Source organism: Symphalangus syndactylus, chromosome 5, assembly GCF_028878055.3.
Source record: "Symphalangus syndactylus isolate Jambi chromosome 5, NHGRI_mSymSyn1-v2.1_pri, whole genome shotgun sequence".
NCBI classification, from domain to species: domain Eukaryota; kingdom Metazoa; phylum Chordata; class Mammalia; order Primates; family Hylobatidae; genus Symphalangus; species Symphalangus syndactylus.
The window spans coordinates 93,072,611-93,099,460 of record NC_072427.2 but is presented as its reverse complement, the minus strand read 5'-3'; the positions used below and the strand labels follow the sequence as shown (position 1 = coordinate 93,099,460).

General features: G+C 39.8%; 1 protein-coding gene and 1 long non-coding RNA gene across 19 annotated transcripts in view; one reads left to right on the top strand and one right to left on the bottom strand.

Moving 5' to 3' along the window:
- Positions 1 to 26,850, bottom strand: part of LOC134736654 (uncharacterized) — a 99,071-nt gene that overhangs the window by 58,443 nt on the left and 13,778 nt on the right. The window lies entirely within an intron of this gene.
- Positions 1 to 26,850, top strand: part of TTC3 (tetratricopeptide repeat domain 3) — a 124,995-nt gene that overhangs the window by 91,509 nt on the left and 6,636 nt on the right. For 17 of the 18 annotated variants that reach the window (XM_055279656.2, XM_055279655.2, XM_063639263.1 and 14 more), the window contains 8 exons: positions 3,567 to 3,716; positions 13,227 to 13,366; positions 16,209 to 16,277; positions 17,561 to 17,657; positions 19,014 to 19,114; positions 21,813 to 21,903; positions 22,585 to 22,686; positions 26,096 to 26,457. In XM_055279656.2, coding sequence (XP_055135631.2) covers positions 3,567 to 3,716; positions 13,227 to 13,366; positions 16,209 to 16,277; positions 17,561 to 17,657; positions 19,014 to 19,114; positions 21,813 to 21,903; positions 22,585 to 22,686; positions 26,096 to 26,457 — 1,112 coding nt within the window. Of the gene's footprint in view, positions 1 to 3,566; positions 3,717 to 13,226; positions 13,367 to 16,208; positions 17,658 to 19,013; positions 19,115 to 21,812; positions 21,904 to 22,584; positions 22,687 to 26,095; positions 26,458 to 26,850 lie in introns of those variants that run through there. The other variant, XM_063639262.1, reaches the window with a different exon arrangement.

Here is a 26,850-nt window from a genome sequence, read left to right as displayed (position 1 = left end):
CCAGAGTGTGTGATCCCAAGCAGAAGCTGCAATGCTTTAGGAAGTCACAAATTATCACTTCTGCTGCATTCTCTTGGTCACATAGATCAATCTACCAACCCTGATACATGGTAGGAGAGGTCTATACAAGGCTGTGACTACCAAGAGGCTTGGTTACTGCACAGGATTAATTTGAAACTAGACAAATTGATTTTAAACTTCATATGTAAAAATGAACATCAAGAATGGGTGTGGAAGAGAAACTAAGAAAAGGAGTTGTGCAACTAAATATCAAAACACAATATAAATCTATCTATATTACCACATACATAGACCATTAATATGAGAGTGCCTGGCCAACATGTTGAAACCCCATCTCTACTAAAAATTCAAAAATTAGCCAGGTGTGGTAGCTCACCTGTAATCCCAGCTACTTGGGAGGCTGAGGTAGGAGAATTGCTTGAACCTGGGAGGTGGCGGTTGCAGTGAGCCAGGATCACGCCACTGCACTCCAGCCTGGGCAACAGAGTGAGACTCCATCTCAATCAGTCAGTCAATCAAGATGGTAAATTGGCTGGGTGTGGTGGCTCATGCCTGTAATCCCAGCACTTTGGGAGGCTGAGGTGGGTGGAGCACGAGGTTAGGAGTTTGAGACCAGCCTGGCCAACATAGTAAAACCCCATCTCTACTAAAAATAAAAAAAAAATTAGCTGGGCGTGGTGGTGGACACCTGTAACCCCAGCTACTTGGGAGGCTAAGGCAGGAGAATCGCCTGAACTCAGGAGGCACAGGTTGCAGTGAGCCAAGATTGCGCCACTGCACTGTAGCCCGGGCGACAATGCGAGACTCTGTCTTGGAAAAAAACAAAAAACAAAAAACAAAAACAAAGATGGCAAATTATCACTGAGCAAAAATTGGATTATTAAATACATAGGAGAAATGGATTGCCATCTAGAAAAAATCAATCTTGGTTCCTACCTCATTCCTTATACCAAAATAAGTTCCAGGCAGATTAAAGATTTTAGCATAAAAAATGGACCTATAAAAGTATCCAGGAAAAAAACGGGAAAAATTTTTTATAAGATCAGTAAACAGCATGGGAAAAAAGTATGTTTATATACATACACACATGCATATAATGTGTATACCCTATATGCATAGCATATGTATAAGAACAAATATATATACATACACATGTCAAAACACAGAAGGAAAATTATGTGCAGTGTGAAACAGATAGAGAACTAATTTCCTTAACATACAAAGTTTCTATAAATCAGTAAGGAAAAGATTAACAACCTGTCACAAAGATGAGAATGGATGTGAATAGACAATTCACAATGAAAGAAATACAGATGATTTTTAAACATATAAACAGATGCCCACCCCACTTGAAACAGGAAAAGCAATCATTCACATTTTGAAAGATAGTGAAACTGAAATTTCTGGGAAGGCAGTTAGCAATCGATCTGCACTCATATATGTATAGAGAGACCAGTGAGCCAAGGGGATTTGTATGTTTGTTTTGTCTGTATTTGAATCAGCAGAAAATTGAATACAATCTAAACCTCCATCAATAGCGGACTAGTTAAATTATGATATACCTATAAAATGAAATATCATGCTGTCATTTAAAAAGCAGTTCTATAGTTAGGTATGGAATGTTTGACAAGATCAATGTCTAGTTAAGTAGGAAGAAGGTCAGAACTTGTGTTTCCTGCTGCTATTTGTACAAATAGTGTTTAGTTTTTGCTAATGATAAAAATAATATATAGAGTTCTTAAATTTTTTAAATGAAGAATACCAAAAATTACGAAAGAAAAATTGAAAATCATCTACCTTCCCATCACTCATGTTAATATTTTGATGTGTAGCCTTCCAGGATGTTTGAACATTTACATATAATTAAACAATAGTTTTTAAAAGATGGGATCACAGCATATATATTGTATTTGAAATTTGCAGGCTTCAATTAATATATTGTAGACTTGTTTCCATATGAGTAAATACGATTTATAGCATCATTTTAAATGGATACTTGGTTTTCCATTTTATTAATGTGCGATCATTTATTTGACCAATTTCTTGTTGTTGAACATTTAGATTGTGTCAGCTTTTTATGCTTACAAACAGTCTTATAGTGAACATTTTGGCCTGTTTACCATTGTTGAAGTCTTATGCTGTGCTTAGCTTTAAACCAGGTAGGCTCTGTTGTTTAATGAGTCAGTGCTTTTGACCATCAAATGAATGTTTTATCAGTGATGGGAATGTTCACAAATGCTTTCTTAAATTAGCTCTTAGTTTTAGGACCTTGATGCTAGTATAGTTGATTGCTGGCTTCTCAACCAGTGAGAATTGCATTTGAATCCCAGCATTGCTACTTTCTCCTGGGACTTTGAAAAGTTGCCTCACTTGGTTTTCTGATCTATTAAAGGCGAACATAATGTATTTCTCACAGAAGTATCGTGAAGTTTAAATGTGATAACATAGAGGTGGCATTTAGCTTCCTGCCTGTCTCTGTTGGTAATTTGGGGCATGTAAATTCATTCATGATAGCAAGTTACAATTCACCGTGATCCTTTTGCTGAATTAAAAATTAAAACGGAGGTAACTGAAGTCTTAAACCATAAAGTTTTGCTCCTGGGTGATAGTAAGGTTGACTGTTTAATTTAGTTAAGCATGGACTCTATTTATAGTACTAAACTTTCATTTTGGCAGACAAAGTGGCATGCTCCAAGGCAAAAGGGTATGTATGGTCAATCTGACCATAATTCACCATTCTGTAACTGATCATTCACAGGGTTTCAAATACTTGATTCCCTGCTTTTTTACACTTGAAAGATACTAAGGTATTGGGGGAAGGTACAGGAAATGTCAGAGCTGGACCAGGTTTGTGCCTGGGATAGATTTCTAAAGCCTGGCTGCCACAGGGAGGACAGTTACCTGCAGCTGGAGAAGCTGCCAGCATCAAACAGATGCGCTTTCAGAGTTATATGCAGTTTGAAAGCTTTTAAAAAATAATTACATAAATGACATTTATTGTTTGCCAACAGAATGGTTTCTGGGTTTGGGGTTTTTTGTTGTTGTTGTTAAGCTGGTGCAAGAAATATAACTGACAATAATTCATAGATAATATTTTAATTTGTCATTTTGAAATAACCAGCAACTATTTATTTGAAACACCTAAAAGTAAAGCCAAAGTTAAAATGTTCTGTTTATATCTAAAATATGTATAATATGTGCAGCTTTTTAAACCTAATAAATAATCATTGGTGTTAATTGTGGAGAGTGACATTTAAATCAAACTGTTGATCTAATATTGAACCCTTCTAAAGCAAATATTCAGAACTAATTATAGTATAGATTGGAGAATTTATGAATTCCAATAATATGAATGATTATATTTATAAAAGAGCTGGTTTTGCTAAACAGTGTTTAGGGGTTTTTAATTCCTGAATGATTGTGACATTTCCCTTGTAAATTTTCATCTACCTTTTACTCTCCTTTGTTTAAGAAACAGTAAAGAACAAATCATAAGTAGGCATTTTAAATGATTTTTAATAGATTGTTTTGTAATTCACTTTTAGGGGGAAATTTCACGGATTGAAAAGGAGCACCAAGTATTACAAGACCAACTTCAACAAGCATATGAAAATTATGAGCAGATAAAACTTAAGGGCTTAGAAGAGACCAGGGACCTGGAAGAGAAGTTGAAAAGGCACTTAGAAGAAAACAAGGTAATCCTATCTGAAACCTGTCTTTAATTGCATGTAGCATAGTTAGGAGAATATGAGTGTAACTGTGCTTGTGCAGCCTCAGCTGAACTTCTGCATTGTTGGCTAAACAAAAGATTCTTTCTCAGAATTGCCTTCCTCAGATTTCTTCATGACATATTAAAGTGGCTGTTTCTTGCCATGCTTTAGAACTTCTGCAAACTGCCTTGAGAAAGGGGCTGTAAGTCTGGGTTTTCGTTTAGCTATAGTTCAGTTTCCTTGGTTAACTAAAACTCTATTTTATGGTGACTGAACTCTGAGGTGAATTCTTGTTTATATTGAGAAGCAGCATAGCAATAGAGGTTCAGAATGAGAGCCCTGGAGACAGACTGGCTGGGTTCAGATCTAGGCATGGTTCTATACTAGTTCTAATCTTGGGCAATTTACTTAACTTCTCTGTGCTTTAGTTCCTTACCTGGAAAATGTTAGTAATAATAACTCACATTTTGTATGGTTAGATTAATACTTATAAAGTACTTAAAACTGCCTCGTTAGTAAGGACTCAGTAAGTATTGGCTGCTACTGTTATTATCGTCATCTTCATCTTACTCCTAAGGAAGTATAAGAATAACACAAGGAGCCTTAGACATACTAGAACTGTAAAGTCACCCGGAGTATTTTGTTGATATCTGCTGACCTTGAATTCTGTTAGTCAAGACTGATCATCAGATACATGGCTAGTGGAGGGATAGCAATTAGTGGCAAAGCCAGATTGAATTAGTGAGCAAATGGAATCATAGATGTGAGGAAATCATGGTGCATTTGTTTTTAAAAGCTACCATCATCTGTTTAGAAAGGTAACAAAAGAATATTAATTCGTTTAAGAAAGCAGGAATTTGTTCCAGAAGTCTGGATCAATAGCTGGGGTAACATTAAATAGAAGAAAACTAGCTTAGTGGGACCTTAATCAGGAAACCTATTTACTAAGATTTTAGTAGAAATCTTAGGGTCAGTTCGTAAAGGTAACTGTCATAACATTCCCCAGGACCTGTTTATACTCAAGATGAGACTGGGGAGATTCTAAGGACAAGAAGAATTAAATAGATCCTAAGACTTTACTCAGTTTCCTGGCTGGGAGAAGTAAAAAAGAACAAAATCCTACATAGCATACTGACACATGAAACACAAGTTTCTATAAGCTACTTGGGGGTTTAACAAAACAAAATAGTTTTATAACCTTTATATTGCCTCAGGAAACTTCAGTTTTAACAAATCCATGTGGAAATGTCTGTAGCTGCCTGTTTGAGTGATGAGGCAGGTTGGAGACATAGTTTTAAAGGTAGCATTCAGCCGGTGAGGTATCTTTCTTTCTGGCAGAGGCTTTCCCGGCTTTATAAATCGCTGGTCTGACTGTGTGTTCTGTGTGCACAGTTCATCAAGGCTCTTTCTTTGTACAGTCAGTCCAGAAGAGTCTGGGAAATAAAGCACCCAGGGGGAGGGCTCCAGCTCTCAGGCTTTTTTTTAACTTGTTAAGGCTTTGAGTGTGCTGTTGTGTGGCCCTACTCAAGAGTGCCTTAAAAGGGCAATTACTAAGCCCCCCAAATTATAGGCCTGATAAGTTATTAGACTTACCATGTAAAATGTATCCCTGTTCCCTACCAGGATAAGTCGCTAATCTGAGTTCCTTGGGTTGGTGTTCACACAAGAGTAGATGAGATTTAGCCACAGCCATTTCTTTATTAATGGTGGTTATGCTCATAGCTCATGGAGAAATTTCTTATAAACATAGAAAGAAACGAGTGGCTTTTCCTGATATTTCCCTTTGGCCTTTGACTGCAGATTGCTGAGGTTATGAGCTAACCAACTTTTCCTTTTACTCCAGTTACTTGATGCCGCATTTGGATGTAGCAAATGCATACCCAGCCCCTTATAGAGAACAGAAAAACAGGGAAGCTATAGAAGTCTGAGTGCATTAGTGTCCTACTGCCCACACCACACCCCAGCACCTCCATATAATAGCTTTGTGATGCTAGACAATTTCTTCAGCCTCTTTGACCCTCAGTCTTCTCATTAATAATGTATTGTCTACTTCACAGCTTTGTGAGGGCTCACCTGGGGTAGTTGAAAAAGGACAGGGACTAGCCAGAGGTAGTAGGTACAGTACTCGAGGAACTGCCCCACCCAAAATTCTACTTGTGCCTCTGCTAAGAAAATTGTTTTTTTACAAACCACTTTAAGAATACTTAGCATATGGCCAGGCGCGGTGGCTCAAGCCTGTAATCCCAGCACTTTGGGAGGCTGAGGCGGGTGGATCATGAGGTCAGGAGATCGAGACCATCCTGGCTAACATGGTGAAACCCCGTCTCTACTAAAAAAAAAAAAAAAAAAAATTAGCCAGGTATGGTGGCAGGCGCCTATAGTCCCAGCTACTCAGAAGGCTGAGGCAGGAGAATGGCGTGAACCCGGGAGGTGGAGCTTGCAGTGAGCTGAGATCACACCACTGCACTCCTGCCTGGGTGACAGAGAGAGACTCTGTCTCAAAAAAAAAAAAAAAAAAAAAGAATGCTTAGCATATACTAAGCATCAGTAGAAATCTGAGCGAGGTATTATATATAGCTGATGGGGTTCTATTATTATTCATGAGCTAGGAATGGCCTCTATAGGTAATTAGGCCAGTTATCTATTCTCTGCCAGCGGAAAAGTGGCTTTTTTTGTATTTTTATTTTTTAGACAGAGTCTTGCTCTGTCGCCCAGGCTGGAGTGCAGTGGCACGATCTCAGCTCACTGCAGCCTCTGCCTCCTGAGTTCCAGTGATTCTCCTGCCTCAGCCTCCCGGGTAGCTGGGATTACAGGCGCACACCACCAAGCCTGGCTAATTTTTGTATTTTTTAGTAGAGATGGAGTTTCGCCATGTCGGCCAGGCTAGTCTTGAACTTCTGACCTCCTGTGATCCTCCCACCTTGGCCTCCCAAAGTGCTGGGATTACAGGCGTCAGACACCGTGCCTGGCCCAAAGTAGCTTTTTTAAAGCCTGAATCTCTTGTTGTTTTTATTGTACCCTAACCTATGACTGGCAGGTTATAACTGGTTGCAATATTGCCGAAGGACATAGGTTCATTTTTGTTTGAGAATAAAATTCACATAACATAACATTTGCTGTTTTCACCATTACAAAGTGTACAATATAGTGGTTTTTTGAATATTCACATTATTGTGTAACCATTACCACTGTCTAATTCCAGAAAACTTTTATCACCCCCAAAAAGAAACCCCATATTTAATTAATCAGTCCCTCCCTATCTGCCCAGGACATATGGTCTTAAGGTGCTTTAATGAGATGCTAAAATGGGCAATGAGTCAACATTAGCTCTTAAAACACTGTCAAATTATTTGGCCCAGAATAATTTACGGGGTAGAATTTTGGACCTTTGTCTGTATTAAAACAGAATCTTGGCCCTGCCTGCCAAAACTTCCTCAGCCCACACCGGTGTGGAGGTGGGATTCTCTTTTTCAGTGATGGGTCCTTGTCAAGTTCAGCCTTTTTTAAATCTAACATTTGTGAAGCTCCTACTATGTGCTATACTCAATTGTTTTTACATGTATTTAATCTCAAAACAGTCCTTATACAATAGTGTTATACTCTAGTACATAAATCTCCATGTTCCTGGTGAGGAAATGGAGGTGGGAGCAGCTGATGCAGCTTGCCCCAAGCCACACCAGTACGAAGTGGCAGAACAGGCCGTGTCAGGCTTCAGAGCCCGTACATTTGTTCTCCCTTAAGAGAAGTTCAGCTCCACGGCCCAGTTCAACTAACTGTTAGGAACTTTTCTCACCACTCTACAGCAGTGTAGGCATATCAGTTAATCACTGTCATAATAATGCTGAGGAACTCTCAGCCACAAAACCCCAGTGACACGTGACTGTACTCGCTAAGCGTAGGAGTCTGGATTCTGTAGGAGCTGGTCCTGCTTGGGCTTGGCTGGGTCAGTTCACCTTTGGGCTAGCAAGAGCTCTGCAGCATCTTTGCTGTTCTTGCCTACATATCTGGGGTCAGCTGGCTGTAGATTGATCTAGAATGGCCTCAGCTGGGATGACTGGGACAACTAGCTCTGCTCCACATGTCTTGCATCTTCCACCCTGAAAATCCTATTCTGAAGGCAGTAGGAAGGTGCAAGGGCAAGCAAGGATGGCCATACGGCACCTTTCAAGCCTCTACTGACTTCAGGTCTGCTCAGACCCCACCAGCAAAAGCAGTCACATAGCCAGCCAGAGTCAGGGCTGGGGAAAATAGACTTTGCCTCAATAGTGAAGGGAACTGCAAGGTCACATGACAAATGGAGTGGCTACAGAGTGTGAAGGATGGAGCTATGAATGCCATCCCTCCACTACAGTAGGTCAGCACCAGTAATTTACTAACACTCAGTAATTACCAAGAGCCTTCTGTGATTGGTGCCTGCTTCATCTTCTACCTTCTCCCTTGCCAGTTCTTTACATTGTTCTCTAATTTAATGGATAATGTTTGTAGTTCGATTTCTCACTTCCAAACCTTTTCCCAGTACCATCCCTTCTGCCTGGAGTGGTTTTCCTTCTCCCTGAGCCTGACTCCCTCCTGCTTCTCCTTTGGGCATCACTTTCTTGAGGAAACAGCTGTTGATGGCAACCTCAGGCTTGCTTACAGGCCTTTGTTAATGCAGTGGTGGTAATAATGACTATGTGAGATGGTTTATCATTTTATAACATCTTTATTGAGATATAATTAGCCATAGTATAACATTTACCTATTAAAAATAGACAATTTAATGGTTTTGGTATATGCCCAGGTCTGTGTGTAGCACAATCTAAGTTTCAACCATTTTCATCAACCTAAAAAGAAATCTGATACCCACTAGCTGTCACTCCCCATTCTCTCCTGTATCCCAGCCCTTGGCAACCACTGATTTACTCTCTAGATTTATCTATTCTGGGCATTTTATATAAATAGATCATGTTACATGTAGTCTTTTATAAGTGTCTTCTTTCACTTATAGTGTTTTCAAGGTTCATCCATGTACATGCATCTATGTTAATATGTATCAGTGTGTCATTTCTTTTTACTGTGGAATAATATTCTATTGTATGACTATATCACATTTTATTCATTCACTAGTTGATTGACATTTGCGTTCTTTCTACTTTTTCACTATTCTGAATAATGCTGCTGTGAACATTCATGGACAGGTTTTTCTGTGGACATACGTTTTCATTTCTTTTGGATATATGCATAGGAGTGAAATTGCCGATCATATGGCAGTTCCATATTTAAGCGTATGAGGAACTGCAAGCCTGTTCCAAAACCATCCTACTAGCAGTATATGAGGATTCCAGTTTCTCCACTCTCACTTACACTTATCACCATTTGTCTTTTTATTTAGGCCTCCTAATGGGTGTGGAGTGGTATCTCATTGTGGTTTTGATTTTTTATTTCCCTAAAGGCTAATAATATTGAGCATCTTTTCATATGCTTATTAGCCATTTGTATATCTTCTTTGGAGGAATGTCTACTCAGATCCTTTATTCATTTTTGAATTGAGTTTGTCTTTCTATTACTGACTTATAAGAGTTTTTGGGCCAGGTGCGGTGGCTTACACCTATAAAACCAGCACTTTGAGAGACCAAGGCAGGAAGATCGCTTGAGCCCAGGAATTTGAAACCAGCCTGGGCAACATGGCAAGATCCCATCTCTACAAAAAGTTAAAAAATTAACCAGGCATGGTGGTGCGCACCTGTGGTCCCAGCTACTTGGGAGACTGAGCTGAGAGCGTCACTTGAGCCCAGGGGTTTTGAGGTTACAGTGAGCCAGGATCATGCCATTTGCACCCCAGCCTTGGCAACAACAGAGTGAGACCCTGTCTCAAAAGAAAAAAAAAAAAAAAAAAACAGGGCTGGGCCTGGTGGCTCACACCTATAATCCCAGCGCTTTGGGAGGCTGAGGCAGGAGTATTGCTTGAGCCCAGGAGTTCAAGACCAGCCAGGGCGATGTGATGAGACCCTCACTCGCTACAAAAAATTTAAAAATTAGGCCGGGCGCAGTGGCTCATGCTTGTAATCCCAGCACTTTGGGAGGCTGAGGCGGGCGGATCACGAGGTCAGGAGATCGAGACCACAGTGAAACCCCGTCTCTACTAAAAAATACAAAAAATGAGCCGGGCGTGGTGGCGGGCGCCTGTAGTCCCAGCTACTAGGGAGGCTGAGGCAGGAGAATGGTGTGAACCTGGGAGGCGGAGCTTGCAGTGAGCCGAGATTGCGCCACTGCACTCCAGCCTGGGCGACAGAGCGAGACTCCCGTCTCAAAAAAAAAAAAAAAAATTTAAAAATTAAATAAATAATTAGGTAGGTATGGTGATACATGCCTGTAGTTCCAGCTACTGAGGAGGCTGAGGTGGGAGGATCACTTGAGACCTGGAAGTTGAGGCTGCAGTGAGCCATGATCTTGCCACTGCACTACAATTTGGGCAACAGAGCAAGACCCTGTCTCAAAAAAACAAAAACAAAGAGTTTTTCTATATTCTGGATACAAGTTGCTTATCAAATACATGATTTGCAGATATTTACTTCCATCTTCCATATTTGTAAATGTATCTCCCGTCTCCATTTTGTGGGTTGCCTTTTCACTTTCCTAATGGTATCATTTGCAGCACGAAAGTTTTTACTTTGAGTACACTAAGTCCAATTTCTCTTATTCTTTTGTTACTTGTGCCTTTGGTGTCATAGCTAAGAAACCCCTGTCTACTTCAAGGGCACTGCTTACCCATTTAGGTCTGTGATCCATTTCACATTAATTTTTTGAATAGTATGGTATAGTAATTATCTTTTATGCATATTTTCTCTACCAAACTGTGATCTTGAAAGTAAGGACTGTTTTTTGTTTTGTTTGTTTTTTGAATGGGGGTCTCATTGTATTGCCAAGGTAGAACTCCTGGGCTCAAAGGATCCTCCTGCCTCAGACTCCTGAGTAGTCGAGACTACAAACACATGCTACCATGCCCAGAAGGGTGGTTTTTAAAGTTATCTTTGGTTGACAGCACCTAGCTCAGTATACAAACTAGGAGCTTTGCAAATGTTTATCAAACAATGTGTGCTTGGCCCCTGAAAAGCTGGATTTAATGAATTGTGTTTTCATATTCTCTATCAGCCTACATCAGAGGACATCAGGCTCACATTCTGTGAAGTTTGCTGCTTTGTTTACTGCTAGTACGGAGTTGGGGATATTGTCCATTCTTTCATGTGACAGATATTTCTTGAATGTTCTCTTAAGTGTCAGGCTCTGTGCTGGTCTTGTGGGGCATTTCTGCAGCATCCTCTTCGTGAGGCTCTTCTGTCTGCCATCACTCCCAGGGCCTCTCTTGTGCAACTGGTTTGTTTTCATGTTTTATATTGAATTGTACAGCTCATTATATTTTCTCTTTGACCTTGTCTGACAGAAAGTTTTAATGTTATTTCTAAAGAATGGTTAGGACCGCATGCCATTCATTTTTACATTACTCTCATTCATGGTTTTGTATTGTCATTCCTCTCTCTTTATTCTGTTTTCTTTACCTGCTTAGCATTCTTTTTGTCTTTTAAATATTTATGTATATATTATCAAAGGTACCTCAAATATTTATTTTAGAACAACACTGAGGTTTAATAAAAAAGATAACAAAACAAGTTTTTTTCTAATTGAGAAAAATAGTTTATAGTTATGTCAATAAACTGTAATATAGCAGATACAGTTGTGTATAGCCTGTTCGTTTTATGCTAAGTTTGAAAGAAAAAGGTTCAGGAGATCATTCTGTCTTCCATGCAGTCAGAAACAAGCTCGTGATAGCTGACCTGTTTAGCATTGTGAGGCAGCTATGGCATTCAGCAGTGGTTAATACAAACAGAAGATGAACTCATGTAGTATTTTCGCTGCCTGAGCTATATGTGTATGTATGTGCACATGTGTTTATAATACTTTGTGCTTCTTGATACTTGAACTCCCTTAGGTACTTGTTGCCAACTAGCTTCTTATGCCTCAGCATAACCTTGTGGTTGCACATAATCTCCCAGCCAAAGGGATGGATCCCAGGTGAGATCATTGGCCCAGAATAGGAGCACAGGATAGGTGAGAAATAAGGTTGGCTTGGCTGCCAGCAGCAAGGCATGCAAATTCACATTGGTCCTGGTAGAACCGAACTAGGTGGAACACAGGATTCTTAAGTAGAGTAGGCATGGTGGTCACCTCAGTCGCAGTAATGACTCAAGAAATTCAGGATCAACAAGGTTGCAGCTAAGAAGATGTGGGAAGAACTGGTTCCCGTGTTAAAGGGAACGTTACTGAGCTGTTGTTCAATTTTTGCCACCTAAGAACAGTTGTCCTGTGCCAAAATCAACTTTATCCCTGCTGTAGGATTCAGAAATCTTAAAGGACCTTGACTGGTTAGCAAATTTGCCTTTAAAAAGCATGAAAACCTTGGTGTCTGAGGCTAAAAAGGGAGTAGTGGTCTCTTAAATTGATAAGAGCTTTTGACCTGAGGGCCATGATTTCCTATGGAATCCATGTAGGTTGACTTTAGTGTCCTTTCTTACAGAGAAGACCTCGAGTTTCTATAGCTGAACTGTATTCCTCAGTGACCTACGTGTGCTCTAAGCCTAAGCAGGAAGTTCAGGCTGTAGAGAACCTGATAGGAAGTAAAAAATTAAAAGTTTCCCTAAAGCAAATGTGAAGTTAGGATTTCATTAAGCCGTCATTGATAATAGTGAGATTTTAAACTAGAAAATATTTGTTTCCTTTAAATATTGCTTTGATTCACGTTTAAATTAATTGTTAGAAATATTAACATAGGGAATGTTTTACTTATAAATGACTGGTATTTATAAGCATGTGCCCCACCCAAACCCCTTGCTACCATTGAATAGATGATACTTCAAAAAAGACATCAAACCTTTAGAGAATGTGTAGATTCAGAAGTTTCAAACCAGCAACTACATAGGAAGTTGACAAAGAGGGTTGGGTGTCAAGTGGTGCTGTACCAAACCCTCCAGGGGAACAGTAACTAGCATTGTTTCCAAAGAGGTTTTCATTTCTCTTTGTCACACTGCCTGAAATTCTGGCAGGTATCTCAACCCAAATGCCTTTAATGACCAGCAAGAGGATTACGTTTATATTTATAAAAGCAAACAAAAACTATTGGCCTTGCTAACTAAAACATGTGTACAGACTCCCTATAGATTAGAGAATCATTTATGCTGGAGAGTGAAGTGTGAATACTTCTGGGCACATCGGAGTGGTTCTTCGGGGTGCCTTACTGTAATCAGGTGCATCTAGTGGGTAGGATGTGGCTGTCTGGTGTGACTTGGTGTCCCAGGTTTGGCTGGGGGGCATAGTCTGCCACAGGGCGCCAGCTTGGGACTGTGTTCCACTGAACTTGAGTGATTGTTTAAGCTGTGACGCCATCACAGTTCTAGCCTTTCAGTCTCTTTTGTTAAAAAGTATATTTTACCATTTATTTAAGTACTTTCTAAATGTTTTTAGATCTCAAAGACGGAATTAGATTGGTTCCTTCAAGATTTGGAAAGAGAAATTAAAAAATGGCAACAGGAAAAAAAAGAAATCCAAGAAAGACTAAAATCACTGAAGAAGAAAATTAAAAAGGTTTCAAATGCCAGTGAAATGTAAGTAATGATTGAAAGGCAGTAATTTTTATTTAAAAAAAATATTGTGGCTTTTGGTTATTTTCATATTTTTGATATTTAATTTTAAACTATATCAAGTAAAGTAAAAATGAATAGATACTGCTTTCATTGTTTTGTCTCATTTAAAAAAGTATTCACTGAGTAATTATCTCACCTGAATTTTTTTCTAAACTTAACATTTTTTCAGATAAATTATATAAAAGTGAGAGTAGCATGGAACTGAGAATCCCCAAGGAACTGACTTCCTTCCAGTTTGAACACCATCCCTTTCTCTGGCCCTCTTTTTTCTTATCAGCAAAACATGGGGGCTGGTCTAAAATCTAAGGTTCTTTTCAAAAGTAAGATTCTGTGATGATTATTTTACTTATAATTACTTTTATCCTGAATCTATAAATTATTAAAATTTGTCTTGTAGTGTGAATAATTTGGTAACATACACAGATCCTAGGAATGATTGTCAGGTGGGCCAAGAGTGTGTTTTAAGATTCTCTGTGATCCATCCCTAACCTCCCTCCACTCTAAACAGTGATAGGTCAAATTCTTCAGCTTGTTTTCTACTACTGTGTAAGAAAACACCCAAAGTCAAGTGTCTTGGTTAGCAGCCATTGTATTTGCTCATGGTGCTGCAATCTGGGCTGAGTTCAGCTGGGCCATTCTTCTGCTGGTCTTGCCAGGAGTCCTCGTGTGGCTGAATTTAGCTGGGTGATGACTGGGGCTGGCCTCAGCTGGGATGCTGGGGTGGCTTGGTCTCACTTTCTCTCTGTGTAGCCTCTCTGTGATTTTTATTTATGTGGTCTTTCCATGTGATCTCTATTATGATAGCCAGACTTCTTACGTGGTGGCTAAGGACTTCAAATGGTGCAGAAGTGGAAGCCACTAGGCCTCCTGAAGGTTCAGGCCCATAACTGTCACAGCATCATCTCTGCTACCTTTTATTCCTTAAAACAAGTCATAGGCTTGGTTCAGATTCAAGGGCATGAATAATGGGAGGCTGGGTTCACTGGAGGGCCACGCTACACACTCACCTTTCAAGGGCTTTTGTGTTTTTCCATGCTGCATGCCATATGATCAGATGACTTTCATTATGAGTCTTGCTAGCATTACATTTAGGCAGTCCTCAAACAATGAGGAAAAGTAAAACACTGCCTCAGAATTTTCACTCCCTGTGTCATGTCATTTTGATGATCAAAGTAGCTTCACTAGAAGAACACACTTATGGAAACGATAATGTCTGTAAAGGTTTTTACCTCTAATATTTAAGCATGACCAGTCTTGGTCATTTTGTTACTAAAAAATGTGGAAATACTTATATTTAACATACTTTTTTTGTTCAGTTCAGACATACTGTCAAACTAGACAAGGTAACTAGAGGCTGTTAATGATAAGAAGATTTTTTTTTCTGTACTAGCATAAAAGTTAATTTCTGCTGGAGAATAAACTTTTTATTGTTGACTTTTTTCCATTTTATTAATAGATTTCTTTACCTTTCCTGTCACAATTTAAAGATAAGCCATACGCTTCTAAGTTTTTTGCTTTTTTTTTTTGAGACAGAGTTTTGCTTTTGTCACCCAGCCTGGAGTGCAATGGTGCAATCTCAGCTCACTACAACCTCTACCTCCCATGTTAAAGCAATTCTCCTGTCTCAGCCTCCCGAGTAGCTGGGATTACAGGTGCCCACCACCACACCTGACTAATTTTTCTATTTTTTTTTTTTTTTTTTTTTTTTTTTTTTTTTTTTTTTTAGTAGAGATGGGGTTTCACCATGTTGACCAGGCTGGTCTCGAACTCCTGACCTCAGATGATCCACCCATCTCGGCCTCCCAAAGTGCTGGGATTACAGGCATGAGCCACCGCACCTGGCCTGCTTTTTACGTTTTCCAAATAAATGCTTTAAAGCTCAATTTTTCTATTTAGATTTTTAAGTAAAATCTTTAAGCTTTTTGGATCTCTTTCTCAGAGATGCACAAAGGACATGAAAAATGATTTCTTGAATGTTTCTGTGCTGTTGATCACATTTAGTAATCATTAAGAAATGACTAGAACATAGAGCTCATGATTGGTACAGTGACACAAACCACAGATGGCTATGAAAGAAGGCAGGGCTTCCATGAGAGTGTCAGAGTGTCACCCAGTATTTGTCTATTTAGAGGAGGGAGGAAGTGTTTTACAAAAGAAGTAAAATAATAGTTAAACTGGCTCGTATTAGAAACAAGCAGCTTTAGTAAACAGAGATGACTGCAAAGGTATCTCAGGGTAGCATGAAAGAAGAGGCAGAACCCGCCTTGTGCAGGGCATGGCTCAAGAATCGGAGATTCACACACTCGTTTTGAAGGATTATCAGAGAGAGTGTGTGTGTGTGTGTGTGCGCGCACACCCGCATGTGTGCATGAATGCTTGTTTTGATTTTAAGTTCTGTTTTAAAGAGTAGAAGGCTGTTTTCATTTTGAATGAGAATCCACATCTTCTCATTTTGAATAAGAATCTCTGGTTACACTGATGATGATGCCACAGTACCTGTGTTCTCTGTCTCTTGTTGAAACCATCTTGAGCTGCACATCTTAGACTGAGATAGGGTGATTTACCTGTAAGCATATGACTTAGAGTGAAAAAAAGGTAATCTGGAAGGAAAATTTCCCAAAAGGGAAATGACCTCAAATTATTTTCCTATTTAGAAGATACTAAAAATGCAACAAGATGTAAAAATTTATATATTAAAAAATCAAGAAATGTTTTTAAGGATATGGGTACAATTTACTGTGTGTGGGTCCTCTTAAAAAATTTTTTCAAAATTAATTAATATTTGGTGATTATGCGTTTATAGGTATACCCAGAAAAATGATGGAAAGGAAAAGGAACTTGAATTACATCTGGATCAGTCCCTTGAAATCAGGCAAATTAAGCTTAAATTTATTTTTAATATCTTTTAATACTTTTAATGCCAGGAGTACAAACAAGCACAGTAGACTTTGAAATATATTGTTGCATGTCTATTTCTTTTTAAATAATTATGTTTCTATTTTCTTTATTTCTATTTCTGTTGCATTTTAAAAATTAATTTATAAATATATTCTTTGAATATTTAAATATTTTTATTTTACAAGATTTCTGCATTTATTTCCCATTGTCAATATAAAAATACTGAATTTATTGTTGTCCACCTTTTTTGGATTAACTTGAAACTAAAAACATGTTTTAAAAACTTTTCTTTTGTGTTACTTGGAATATTCGTCTCCACTGTAGGCTGGTAGTTTGTTGCTGTTATTGCTTTATAATTATAGGTTCATTAAATTTTTATTATGAATCTGTGCAAAGTTTCCTTTTAACCCTTGCTTGCTAATGGAAATAATATGTTTTCACCTACTGGTAACCAGTACATTCAGTGATAAGCAGTTGCATTCTGCTTTTCTCACTGAGTATTGTTTCATATGCACATTCCCATCCCGTTTTTTAAATAATTTTGTACAGATTTCTTTTTCTCTTTGGGTTCTGTCCTTGTAATATGCGTCAAAACAGAATTTCTGGCTCAAAGGATAGGGAATGTTTTATAAAGCTTACTTTAAAAAAAATTTTTTTTATTTATTTTTTGAGACAGGGTCTTGCTCTGTCACCCAGGCTGGAATACAGTAATGCAGTCGCGGCTCACTGCAGACTTCATCTCCCAGCTCAAGCAATTCTCTTGCCTCAGCCTCCCGAGTAGCTGGGACTACAGCCACGCACCACCGTTGTATTTTTTGTAGATACAGGGTTTTGCCATACTGTCTAGGCTGGTCTTGAACTTCTGGGCCCAAGGGATCTGCCTGCCTCGGCCTCCCAAAGTACTGGGATTACAGGCCTAAGCCACTGTGCCCGGCGTATACAGTTTATTAATGTTGCCAGATTGTACTCCACCTTCCCTCATAAAAATGGTGAACTGGAACAGTGCCCTCACCGTGATTCTCAGCATGCCCACCTAATGTGCACTTCCATTTCATATCTGCCTTTGCTCACTTGTAAAGCACAAAGAGCACACTTGAGTCTGTGTATTGTGTAGTAAAATATGAGATGAGAAACTGCTCTGGAAGATGTAGCTGAGGCTATGATGGTGCGATTTCAAAGCTCATCCAGCCTGAAACCTTTGTCATCTCACTGTGAAATTTTGTTCAAGAAGGTTTTTTTTTCCTTCAATATTTGTAGCAACACACTTACAAATGAGAAAATGAAAATAGAAGAGTGTATAAAGAAAGGGAAAGACGATTATGAAGAGAGTCATCAGAGAGCTGTGGCTGCAGAGGTGAGTCCATGACACTTAGTGACCGCTATGGCATTTGTCATTTGTTTTTGTGTTTCTTTAATGACATATGAGGCATAACAGACATTACTGAAAAGTGTGGTGCATAAAGGATATCCTGTCACCCATAATGTATCCTCCCTAAAACGACCACTCTTTTTCCTTGCCTGTAGCCTTGTAATGTTTTACCGGTATGCTTGTGTTGTTACTTAAATGCACTCATAGTGTACACCAAATTTTGTAACCTGCTTTCCTTATTCACCATTATAATTCAGTCGTTTCCTATATTATACACTTTGAATACTTTCATCATATTTAATCAAGTGATGTACCATGAAGTAGCCAACCATATTTGCCAATACTTGGAAAGGAACTTGAAAATAATCCACGTATTAAGAATACGCTCCTCCCGCCCCTAGAAGAATATATAGCAATGTCAGTACACTGTTTGAGAAACTACTGAGACAAAAATCAAAATTATGACGTCTGGCTGTATTTTATTTAGTTCCCGAAACATGATTCTCTATGTTTCTCTAGCTGAGAAACAAATGATATTTATTGGCATATGTGTCTGTGATTATTCTGGTAAAATAAGAAAAGGCTGAGTTTATACAGTCTGCAAACATTAGGCTTTTCAATTAAGAATTGACTATGTACCTGCTTCTAAGGACAGGAAAGGAAAAAGAGCCAAAGTATGAATACTTTGTGGGTCCTACACCGGCATCCGTATTCCTGAGCTTGTTTAATTCACACCACCGTTTGGTAAGCAGGTTTGCCTGGTGGGCCCTGTCAAGTTTACTGACACCTGGATTAAAAGGCTATTTAATGAATCATTTGGACCACGAGGCCATTCTACATTTCCTGCAGTGATTCTCACAAAAATGGCCAGTTGGCTTGTGGGGAAGCCACAGAGAGTCTAGAATCTTAAAAGCATACCCCGAAGGCTTTTGATGTCCTTGCTGTGAACAGCTTCTCTGAGGCTTTTCTAAAATTGCAGAGGATGCAGCCTTTATTAAGGGTTATTCTGCTGCAGGACCATAGGTAATGCACACTGGTGTGCACATGCAGTTAACCTGGCTCTGTGCTTATATATAGCTTAAGCAGAAAGCCATGTACAGTTATTCATATCTGCAAAAAGGATCATGGAAGGTATGCATTTGTAATGTCATTTTGTTCTGTTTTCAAATCTCAAAGTCTAATTCATGTTCACCTATGATATAATCAAGTTCTGGTGATTCTATCATCATGCTTCATTTAAGGAGAAATGGGAAAGTGGTTTGAATGTTTAAGTTTTAACCTTTAAAATAGTTTCAGGCTGTCATTTGTAAAATACTCATATGTCCTCTAATCTACTGGCAGGTATCCGTACTTGAAAACTGGAAGGAGAGTGAAGTGTATAAGCTACAGATCATGGAGTCACAAGCAGAAGCCTATCTGAAGAAGCTGGAGCTGATTAGCTGGTAATGCAGTTTCGTGGGTGTTCTCAGCATGTCATTTAGAAGATAAAGCTAGGACCATTTGAGAAAAACATTATTTTGTATTAGGACCATTTTATTTTTAATAGTTAATATAATTGATACATGTTCAATTGTAGAAAAGTTAAGACATACAAACAAAAATGATAAAAATCATTCCTAATTCTAAATGGAGATATAACATTTGTATTTTGGAATAAATTCGTGAAGTGTTTGAAAAAATGAAAATTTGTGAATTAGTTTTACTAAATAGTATATAGGAAATTTCTTTTCATATTGGTAATTACATTTCTCCAACCTAATTTTGAAAAGTTGGATAGTAATCGAGCATAGAAACATGTCATGATTTACCAAACACTGCTGTGCTGGGACAGTGGAGTTGTTTGTGAGTTTGTGTTAATATAAGCCACCCTGCAGTGAGCATCCTTATAGTTAAATTTTTATGCACATTATTAGTCATTTCCATGCAGTAAAATTTTGGAATGAAGATCACATTTTCAAGGCTTTTAAAATTTTTTGCCAAGTTGCTTTCCATAATAGCTATTATTTAACAGTCTACATGACAGCATACAAGAATGTATATTCACACATATTAATTTTTTTTCAACCCTCAACAAAATCTCTACCTGTTTTTGTTTGTTTTTTTGAGACGGAGCCTTGCTCTGTCACCCAGGCTGGAGTGCAGTAGCCCGATCTTGGCTCACTGCAACCTCTGCCTCCTGGGTTCAAGCGATTCTCTTGCCTCAGCCTCCCGAGTAGCTGGGATTACAGGTGCGTGCCACCACGCCCGGCTAATTTTTTGTATTTGTAGTAGATATGGGGTTTCACCATGTTAGCCAGGATGGTCTGTATCTCCTGACCTCGTGATCCACCCGCCTCAGCCTCCCAAAGTGCTGGGATTACAGGCATGAGCCACCGTGCCTGGCCTTGTTCTTGTTTGTTTTTGAGATGGAGTCTTGCTCTGTCGCCCAGGCTGGAGTGTAGTGGCGTGATCTCGGCTCACTGCAAGCTCCGCCTCCTGAGTTCACGCCATTCTCCTGCCTCAGCCTCCCGAGTAGCTGAGACTACAGGTGCCCGCCACCACTCCTGGCTAATTTTTTGTATTTTTAGTAGAGACAGGTTTCACCATATTAGTCAGGATGGTCTCAATCTCCTGATCTCGTGATCCACCCACCTTGGCCTCCCAAAGTGCTAGGATTACAGGAGTGAGCCACCGCGCTGGCCGGCCTTGTTTGTTTTTAAGATAAGGCTTGCCTGGGATTCCTAGAGGATCTTCTTCACCCTAGTACTTAGCACTTCTCTATGTGGAACTACTTTTCGTTGAGTCCTTTTATCATGTTCTATACACAGATTTTGTGTTTTTAATCCCAGGGTTTTGATCCTTCCTGGTGCTTGCCTTTTGATTCAAATTTCAAACCCTCAGCATTGAACCAGAGATTATGTGAATCATGGACAGTTTTAGTGTATCTTTTTCTTTCTTTCTTTCTTTCTTTCTTTCTTTCTTTCTTCTTTCTTTCCTTCTTTTTTTTTTTGAGATGGAGTCTTGCTCTGTCGCACAGGCTGGAGTGCAGTGGCGTGATCTCGGCTCACTGCAACCTCCGCCTCCTGGGTTCAAGTGATTCTCTTGCCTCCCGAGTAGCTGGGATTATAGGCGCCCACCACCACGCCAGGCTGATTTTTGTATTTTTAGTAGAGACAGCGCTTCACCATGTTGGTGAGGCTGGTCTCTAACTCCTGACCTGGTGATCCGCCTGCCTAGGCCTCCCAAAGTGCTGGGATTACAGGTGTGAGCCACCATGCCCAGCCCCTTCTTCATTTTCAAGATTTAATTTTTTCATGAGAAAACTTTTCGGATTAAAAGTAAAATAATATGCTGATTTAGAATACAGGACTAGTACAGCTGAGGTTGAGACCAAGTGGTAGTCAACCGCCTGTACTAAGCACCCACCATAGGCTGCATTGCGGCTCATCTGGGAAACAAAGATAATCTCAGACTCATTTCATCAAATAGTATCAACTCTTCTTTCTTCAGGATACCATGCTAACTCTGCCTCCTCCACCAAAGTATAGAAACATAGAAAAGGGGTAAAAAGAATGCTCTGTTGTTTCTTCAATATGTGTAATGAGGTCTTACTGTACCCACAGATTGGTAGTGTTTTTGATCTTCTCAATTAGGAGTAGTCAATTTATCTGTCACTTTCAATAGACCAGATTCATGAGGTGCTGAGATTCATGAGGTGCTGAGATTATAAATTTATCTTAGGCTCATCCTTTATTTTTATATTAAGGTAATGATTAGAGTTTGATTGGAATCTTTTGAATGTTTCAGACTACCTTTTTAAAAAATATTTAAATGCAGACGCTGGCTTTAATATTAAACATAAAGATGTCAAATGAAGAATGGTCAAACTTTTAAATTTGGGAAGAGAACTTAAAATTCAGGAGACTTATTTTCTCTCTGCCTTTCGGTTTCAGATTTTTTTGTTATATTAATAATTAAAATTGTCTAAAGTGTCTCTAGTGGCAAGTTTACAAGATAAGCAATTTCTTAAAAATAGTTGGGTTTTTGTGTGTATGTGATTATGTTAAATGTCTCTTTCGCTCATGTTTAGATGTTTATTTGACCGTAAGTGCTTTTATAATTTTAAAATTTCTAAAGCAGTTTTATATTATACTTTTTCAGTGATACCGCAGCATATCCTGACATGGAATCTGATATATGTTCATGGGAATTGTTTCTTTCTAATGTTACAAAAGAAATTGAGAAAGCAAAGGTAAGTTGTAAAAAACATCTTTTAATCCCATCAAAATCTTTATGATAGTTATAATTCTTGGGAGGCTGGTGTCATATTGAATCTATTTCTTTTTTATCTATTATTATCAGTAATATTTTTTGTTGAAAGTATTATGAGCTTTTCATGGAACTAATCTTTTTTTTTTTTTTGAGACGGAGTTTCGCTCTTGTTGTCCCAGGCTGGAGTGCAATGGTGCTATCTTGGCTCACTGCAACCTCCTCCTCCCAGGTTCAAGCGATTCTCCTGCCTCAGCCCCCCAAGTGGCTGGGATTACAGGCATGTGCCACCATGCCCAGCTAATTTTGTTTTTGTTTTTGTTTTTTAGTAGAGATGGGGTCTTTCCATGTTGGTCAGGCTGGTTTCAATCTCCTGACCTCAGGTGATCTGCCGGCCTTGGCCTCCCAAAGTGCTGGGATTACAGGCATAAGCCACCGCGCCCAGCCGGAAGTAGTGGTATTTTCTTAATTAACCATCTTGACCTCTGCCTTGATTGGTAAGATTAGAGGAGTTATGTTTGAAAAGGCTTTGGAGCATTCGGTTTAATGAGGTCTTATTTTGAATCTCCTTACAAGACAATTATGTTTCATTTATAATGTGTAGGAAGAAACAAAGTATTAATTGACAATTGTGGTTTTCCCACACTTTACTTTCTACTCACAGTCTCAGTTTGAAGAACAAATTAAGGCAATTAAAAATGGTTCTCGGCTCAGTGAACTTTCTAAAGTGCAGATTTCTGAGCTTTCATTTCCTGCCTGTAACACGGTAAGTCTAGCACATCTTTTTTTTTTTTTTTTTTAAACCATAATTCATTTGTTAACTGGCCAAAGTAGTTATTTGTTGTTGTTTCCTGGGAGTGAGGATGAGATTGGTTAATAATTGCCTTAATGTTTCATTATTGGTGCTACTGATTAACCTTTTAAGCTTTATAACATTCTTATATAAAACAGATCAGTCTTTCTACATCTGTGTGAGGGACGGACTGAGGTGAATACACCATTGCTACATTTCTTTCACTCTCTTGTACCTTGGCCTGTCTTCTGTGTCTGTGTGTTGTATATGTATTCCTAACTTTGAACGAATAATCCAGGAGTAGCAGTTGCCTGTGATTCAGGCAGGACCCTATCACCACCTCAGATTATACTCTTATTCCTAGATATTTGGGACATAAGACCAAAATCTAAAAATTAAGAGGTTTCCTCCTCAAATACAGAATAAAAGCTGCTATGCCTGAGACATACAGGGCTTTGTTGGTCTGGCACATCATATTTTACTACTTGTTTGAGGTATTTGCCGAATCTTGTGAATAACAGTGAATAATCTTGTCTTTTTAGTTTAATATACACAGCACAGTAAAGAAAAGCATTAATTGCATTTTGTGAACTTTACAACATGGCTAAACCCATATTTAGATTTGGACACAGATAGATGCTTAGTAAATACTAAATTGAAATGAATTAGACCCAGAGGAGATCAGACCATAGGAATTTAAAGTTAGATCTTGAGAGAAAACTTAGGTAAAAAAGAAAAGCAAAATTAAAGGAGGACTGTGTGTGAGAGTTGAAAGATGTAAGTTTCAGAATGTTGTGGCAGGACAGTGAAATCTTCTGGTTCCTAAAGACGGAGGAGACTCTCTCCCAGCACCTGACTTGCACCCTCCCACTACTGCCAGAGCTTTGCCTGGGCTGTTCCTAGCCTGGAGCACTGTCCCCGCTCTGCATCCTGCCTTCCCCTGAAACCCCGTCAGGGGCTGCCCTCTTTTGGCCTCCCACTGTGTCCCTTCTCTCACGTGCATTAGATCTCAGCCTGTCCTTGAATGTCTCTTTCTTGCCAGTACCTTGCACAGTAAACATTCAAACTTACTGTGAATTCATCTGAAAAAAAAACTAAGTGTGGAAAAAGTGTGACCACCCTGAACTGAGTAAAATATTCTGTTGAGATCCAGTTTTTTCTCTCCATTGAATGTGCAGTTTTAGTTAGAATTACACTAAAGGGCACTTATCATTTATTGTTTTTCCAAGTTCTTGTAACAGATATGTATAGAACAAACATTGGCTCTCAATAGGATATTTTACTATTAGCTTGTAATCCTAGCTTATGTTATTTTATCAATACTCAAAAGAATTTTCATATCCTAAATTCTGGGAACTCTTAGTGTGCCAGGAGCTTGAGTAATAAGTGTGCCTAAAAATTATTTGTATCTCATTTCTCCTTCATTCATTCATTCGGTAATTAGTGGCGATAAAGATTGATGTGGGCTGTGCTCTCAAAGTGCACATGGACTTGGGGAAAGGCAGACTTTAAACCCATCATTACCTGCAGCAGAGTGAGGTTTCTCATGGCAGAATGCTAGAGCAGCGTGAATCAGGGGCCACTAACCTAATCTAGAGGTGTGGCCTCAGCGGGAGATTCCCAGTTGGAAGTCTCCCAGAGACAGAGATCTGCAATAGGAACTTACCAGACAAAGGAGTGAGAGGGGTGTGTTTGGACGGTCAGAGTTCCAGATGGAACACACAGTGCTCCTGGAGCCTGGAGAGACAGAGAGCACCCTCCTTTCATGCTGTAATAGAAGCCCAGTGTGACGCAGGGGCGAGCCAAGGGAGCCTTCTTCTGTAAGCTGTGTTACAGCAGTGTGGACACTTCTAGCTTCATTAGACCAGACAGGATAGGTCTCAAATAAGGGAACAGCAGCAGAACAGGAGTCCCTCCTTCTTCACGGCTTCGCTTTCCATGGTTTCAGTTATCCGCAGTCAACCGCAGTTAGAAAATACTCAATGGAAAATTCCAGAAATACGTAATTAATAAGTTTTAAATTGTGCACTGTTTTGAGTAGCATGATGAAATCTGGATTCTCACATGGTCACACCTGGGACGTGCCATCATCCAGTGTTTTCATGCTGTTGCTGCTCCCTGCCCACAAGCCACTTAGACGCTGATTTGGTGACCAGATAAACTTCTCGTGTTACCCCAGTGCCTGTGTTCAAGTCACCCCTATTTTACTTCATAATGGCCCCAAAGCATGGGAGTAATGATGCTGGTCATTCAGATATGCTGTAGAGAAGCAATATAGTGCTTTCTTTAAGTGAAAAGCTGAAAGTTCTTAACCCAATAAGGAAAGAGAAAAGATCGTATCCTGAGGTTGCTAAGATCTATGGTCAGAACAAATCTACCCGTGATATTGTGAAGAAGGAAAAAGAAATTCAGGTACAGTATACGTAGGGTTCGGTACTCTTTGCAACCTCAGGCATTCACTGGGGGGGTCTCAGAATGTATCCCAGAGGATTACGGGAAGCTACTATGGTTTTTGAAGATGAGCTTGCCACTAATGTGGGGGAATGTTGGGGAGGGGCTTGAGTGATTTCCATTTGTTCGCTTATCAGTTTATTGCCATCAGCCTGTCCTGGATGGGGCATGGCAGTGGGGGTGGAGGGAAGAGAACAGATGTGAGAGGTGATTGGGGGTACATTTACAGGCGCCATGCTGCTCAGGAGACCAGGCCCCATGTGTCCACGTGGGAGTTGAGGGTGAGTCTTGGGCTTCCGTCCAGGAGTACTAGGGGAAGAGCAGGACTGGGGAGGCTGCCTGAGGCTGGTTTCCAAAATATTGACTTTGAGTTGCCTTGGAATCACCCAAGTGGATTTGCAGATTTGGATCTCAGGAAACTATTCTAGATTGCAAACTTTTAAAAGATTCGGCCCCAGGCAGCTGCATGGGGAGGAGTGTCAGCACTGCAGGCATGGACGGAGGCCTGAGAGCTGGCAGGGAAGAGGAGGTGGCCCGCTGGGATGGAGACAGCTCTGGGGAGTGTGGTGGCCATGATGTTCCATCTGTCAGCTACATTGTTTAGCTCGGAAGGGGAGAAGTGTAACCAGGTAGAGGCTGAAGGAGGGCCAGTAGGCAGGCAAAATGGTCTCATCTTACAGAGAAAATAGTGACTGATAGAGATAATTATTTAGAAGTCTGAGCCCTCCTACTCTTGTTCTAATAACTAACAAGTTATTATCAAGAATTCTTTTAAAACGAAAATATTTAATTCATGGTATTCAGGTTTCCTGTGCACGGAGCCTCTGGGCTGCGTTATTGTATTTATTCATCGGCCTTTGCACTTGGGCGTTTCATCCTCTGAATTCAAGGGAAGCCCTAAGTGATCCATGGTGTGGTGTGTTCCTCACAGGTTCATCCCAAGTTACTCCCTGAGTCTTCAGGCCATGATGACCAAGGGCTTGTGACTTCTGCAAGCGACGTGACTGGAAACCACGCAGCACTTCACAGAAATCCCAGTGTGTTCTCTGCTGGTGATTCCCCAGGGGAGGCTCCTTCTGCGCTGTTGCCAGGGCCACCCCCTGGTCAGCCTGAAGCCACTCAGCTGCCAGGGCCAAAACAGGCTGGCCAGGCAGCTCTGTCAGAACGAACCCCTGTGGCTGATCAGAAGCAGCCTGTTCCTCCAGGACGTGCTGCGCGTTCAAGCCAGTCTCCAAAAAAGCCGTTCAATAGTATTATTGAGCACCTGTCAGTGGTATTCCCATGTTACAACAGGTATGAACAGAAAATGTCTGTGACTGTGTTCAATACTTTATTGAACTGAGGTTTCCTGATTAGATAAAATCATGGCCAGTTAGGTGTTAACATGAAAAGGGTTGCATAATTGTTTTGCTCAGAAAGACAGTTGCTACATTTCTTTCTTTTTGTAAATACAGACATAAGTATTTTCAAATAAATTGGTGGGTTTTTTTTTTTTTTTTTTTTTTGAGACAGAGTCTCACTCTGTCGCCTAGGCTGGAGTGCTATGGCGCAATCTCGGCTCCCTGCAACCTCTGCCTCCCGGGTTCAAGCGATTCTCCTGCCTCAGCCTCCTGAGAAGCTGGGATTATAGGCATGCACCACTAAGCCTGGCTAATTTTTGTATTTTTAGTACAGGTGGGGTTTCAC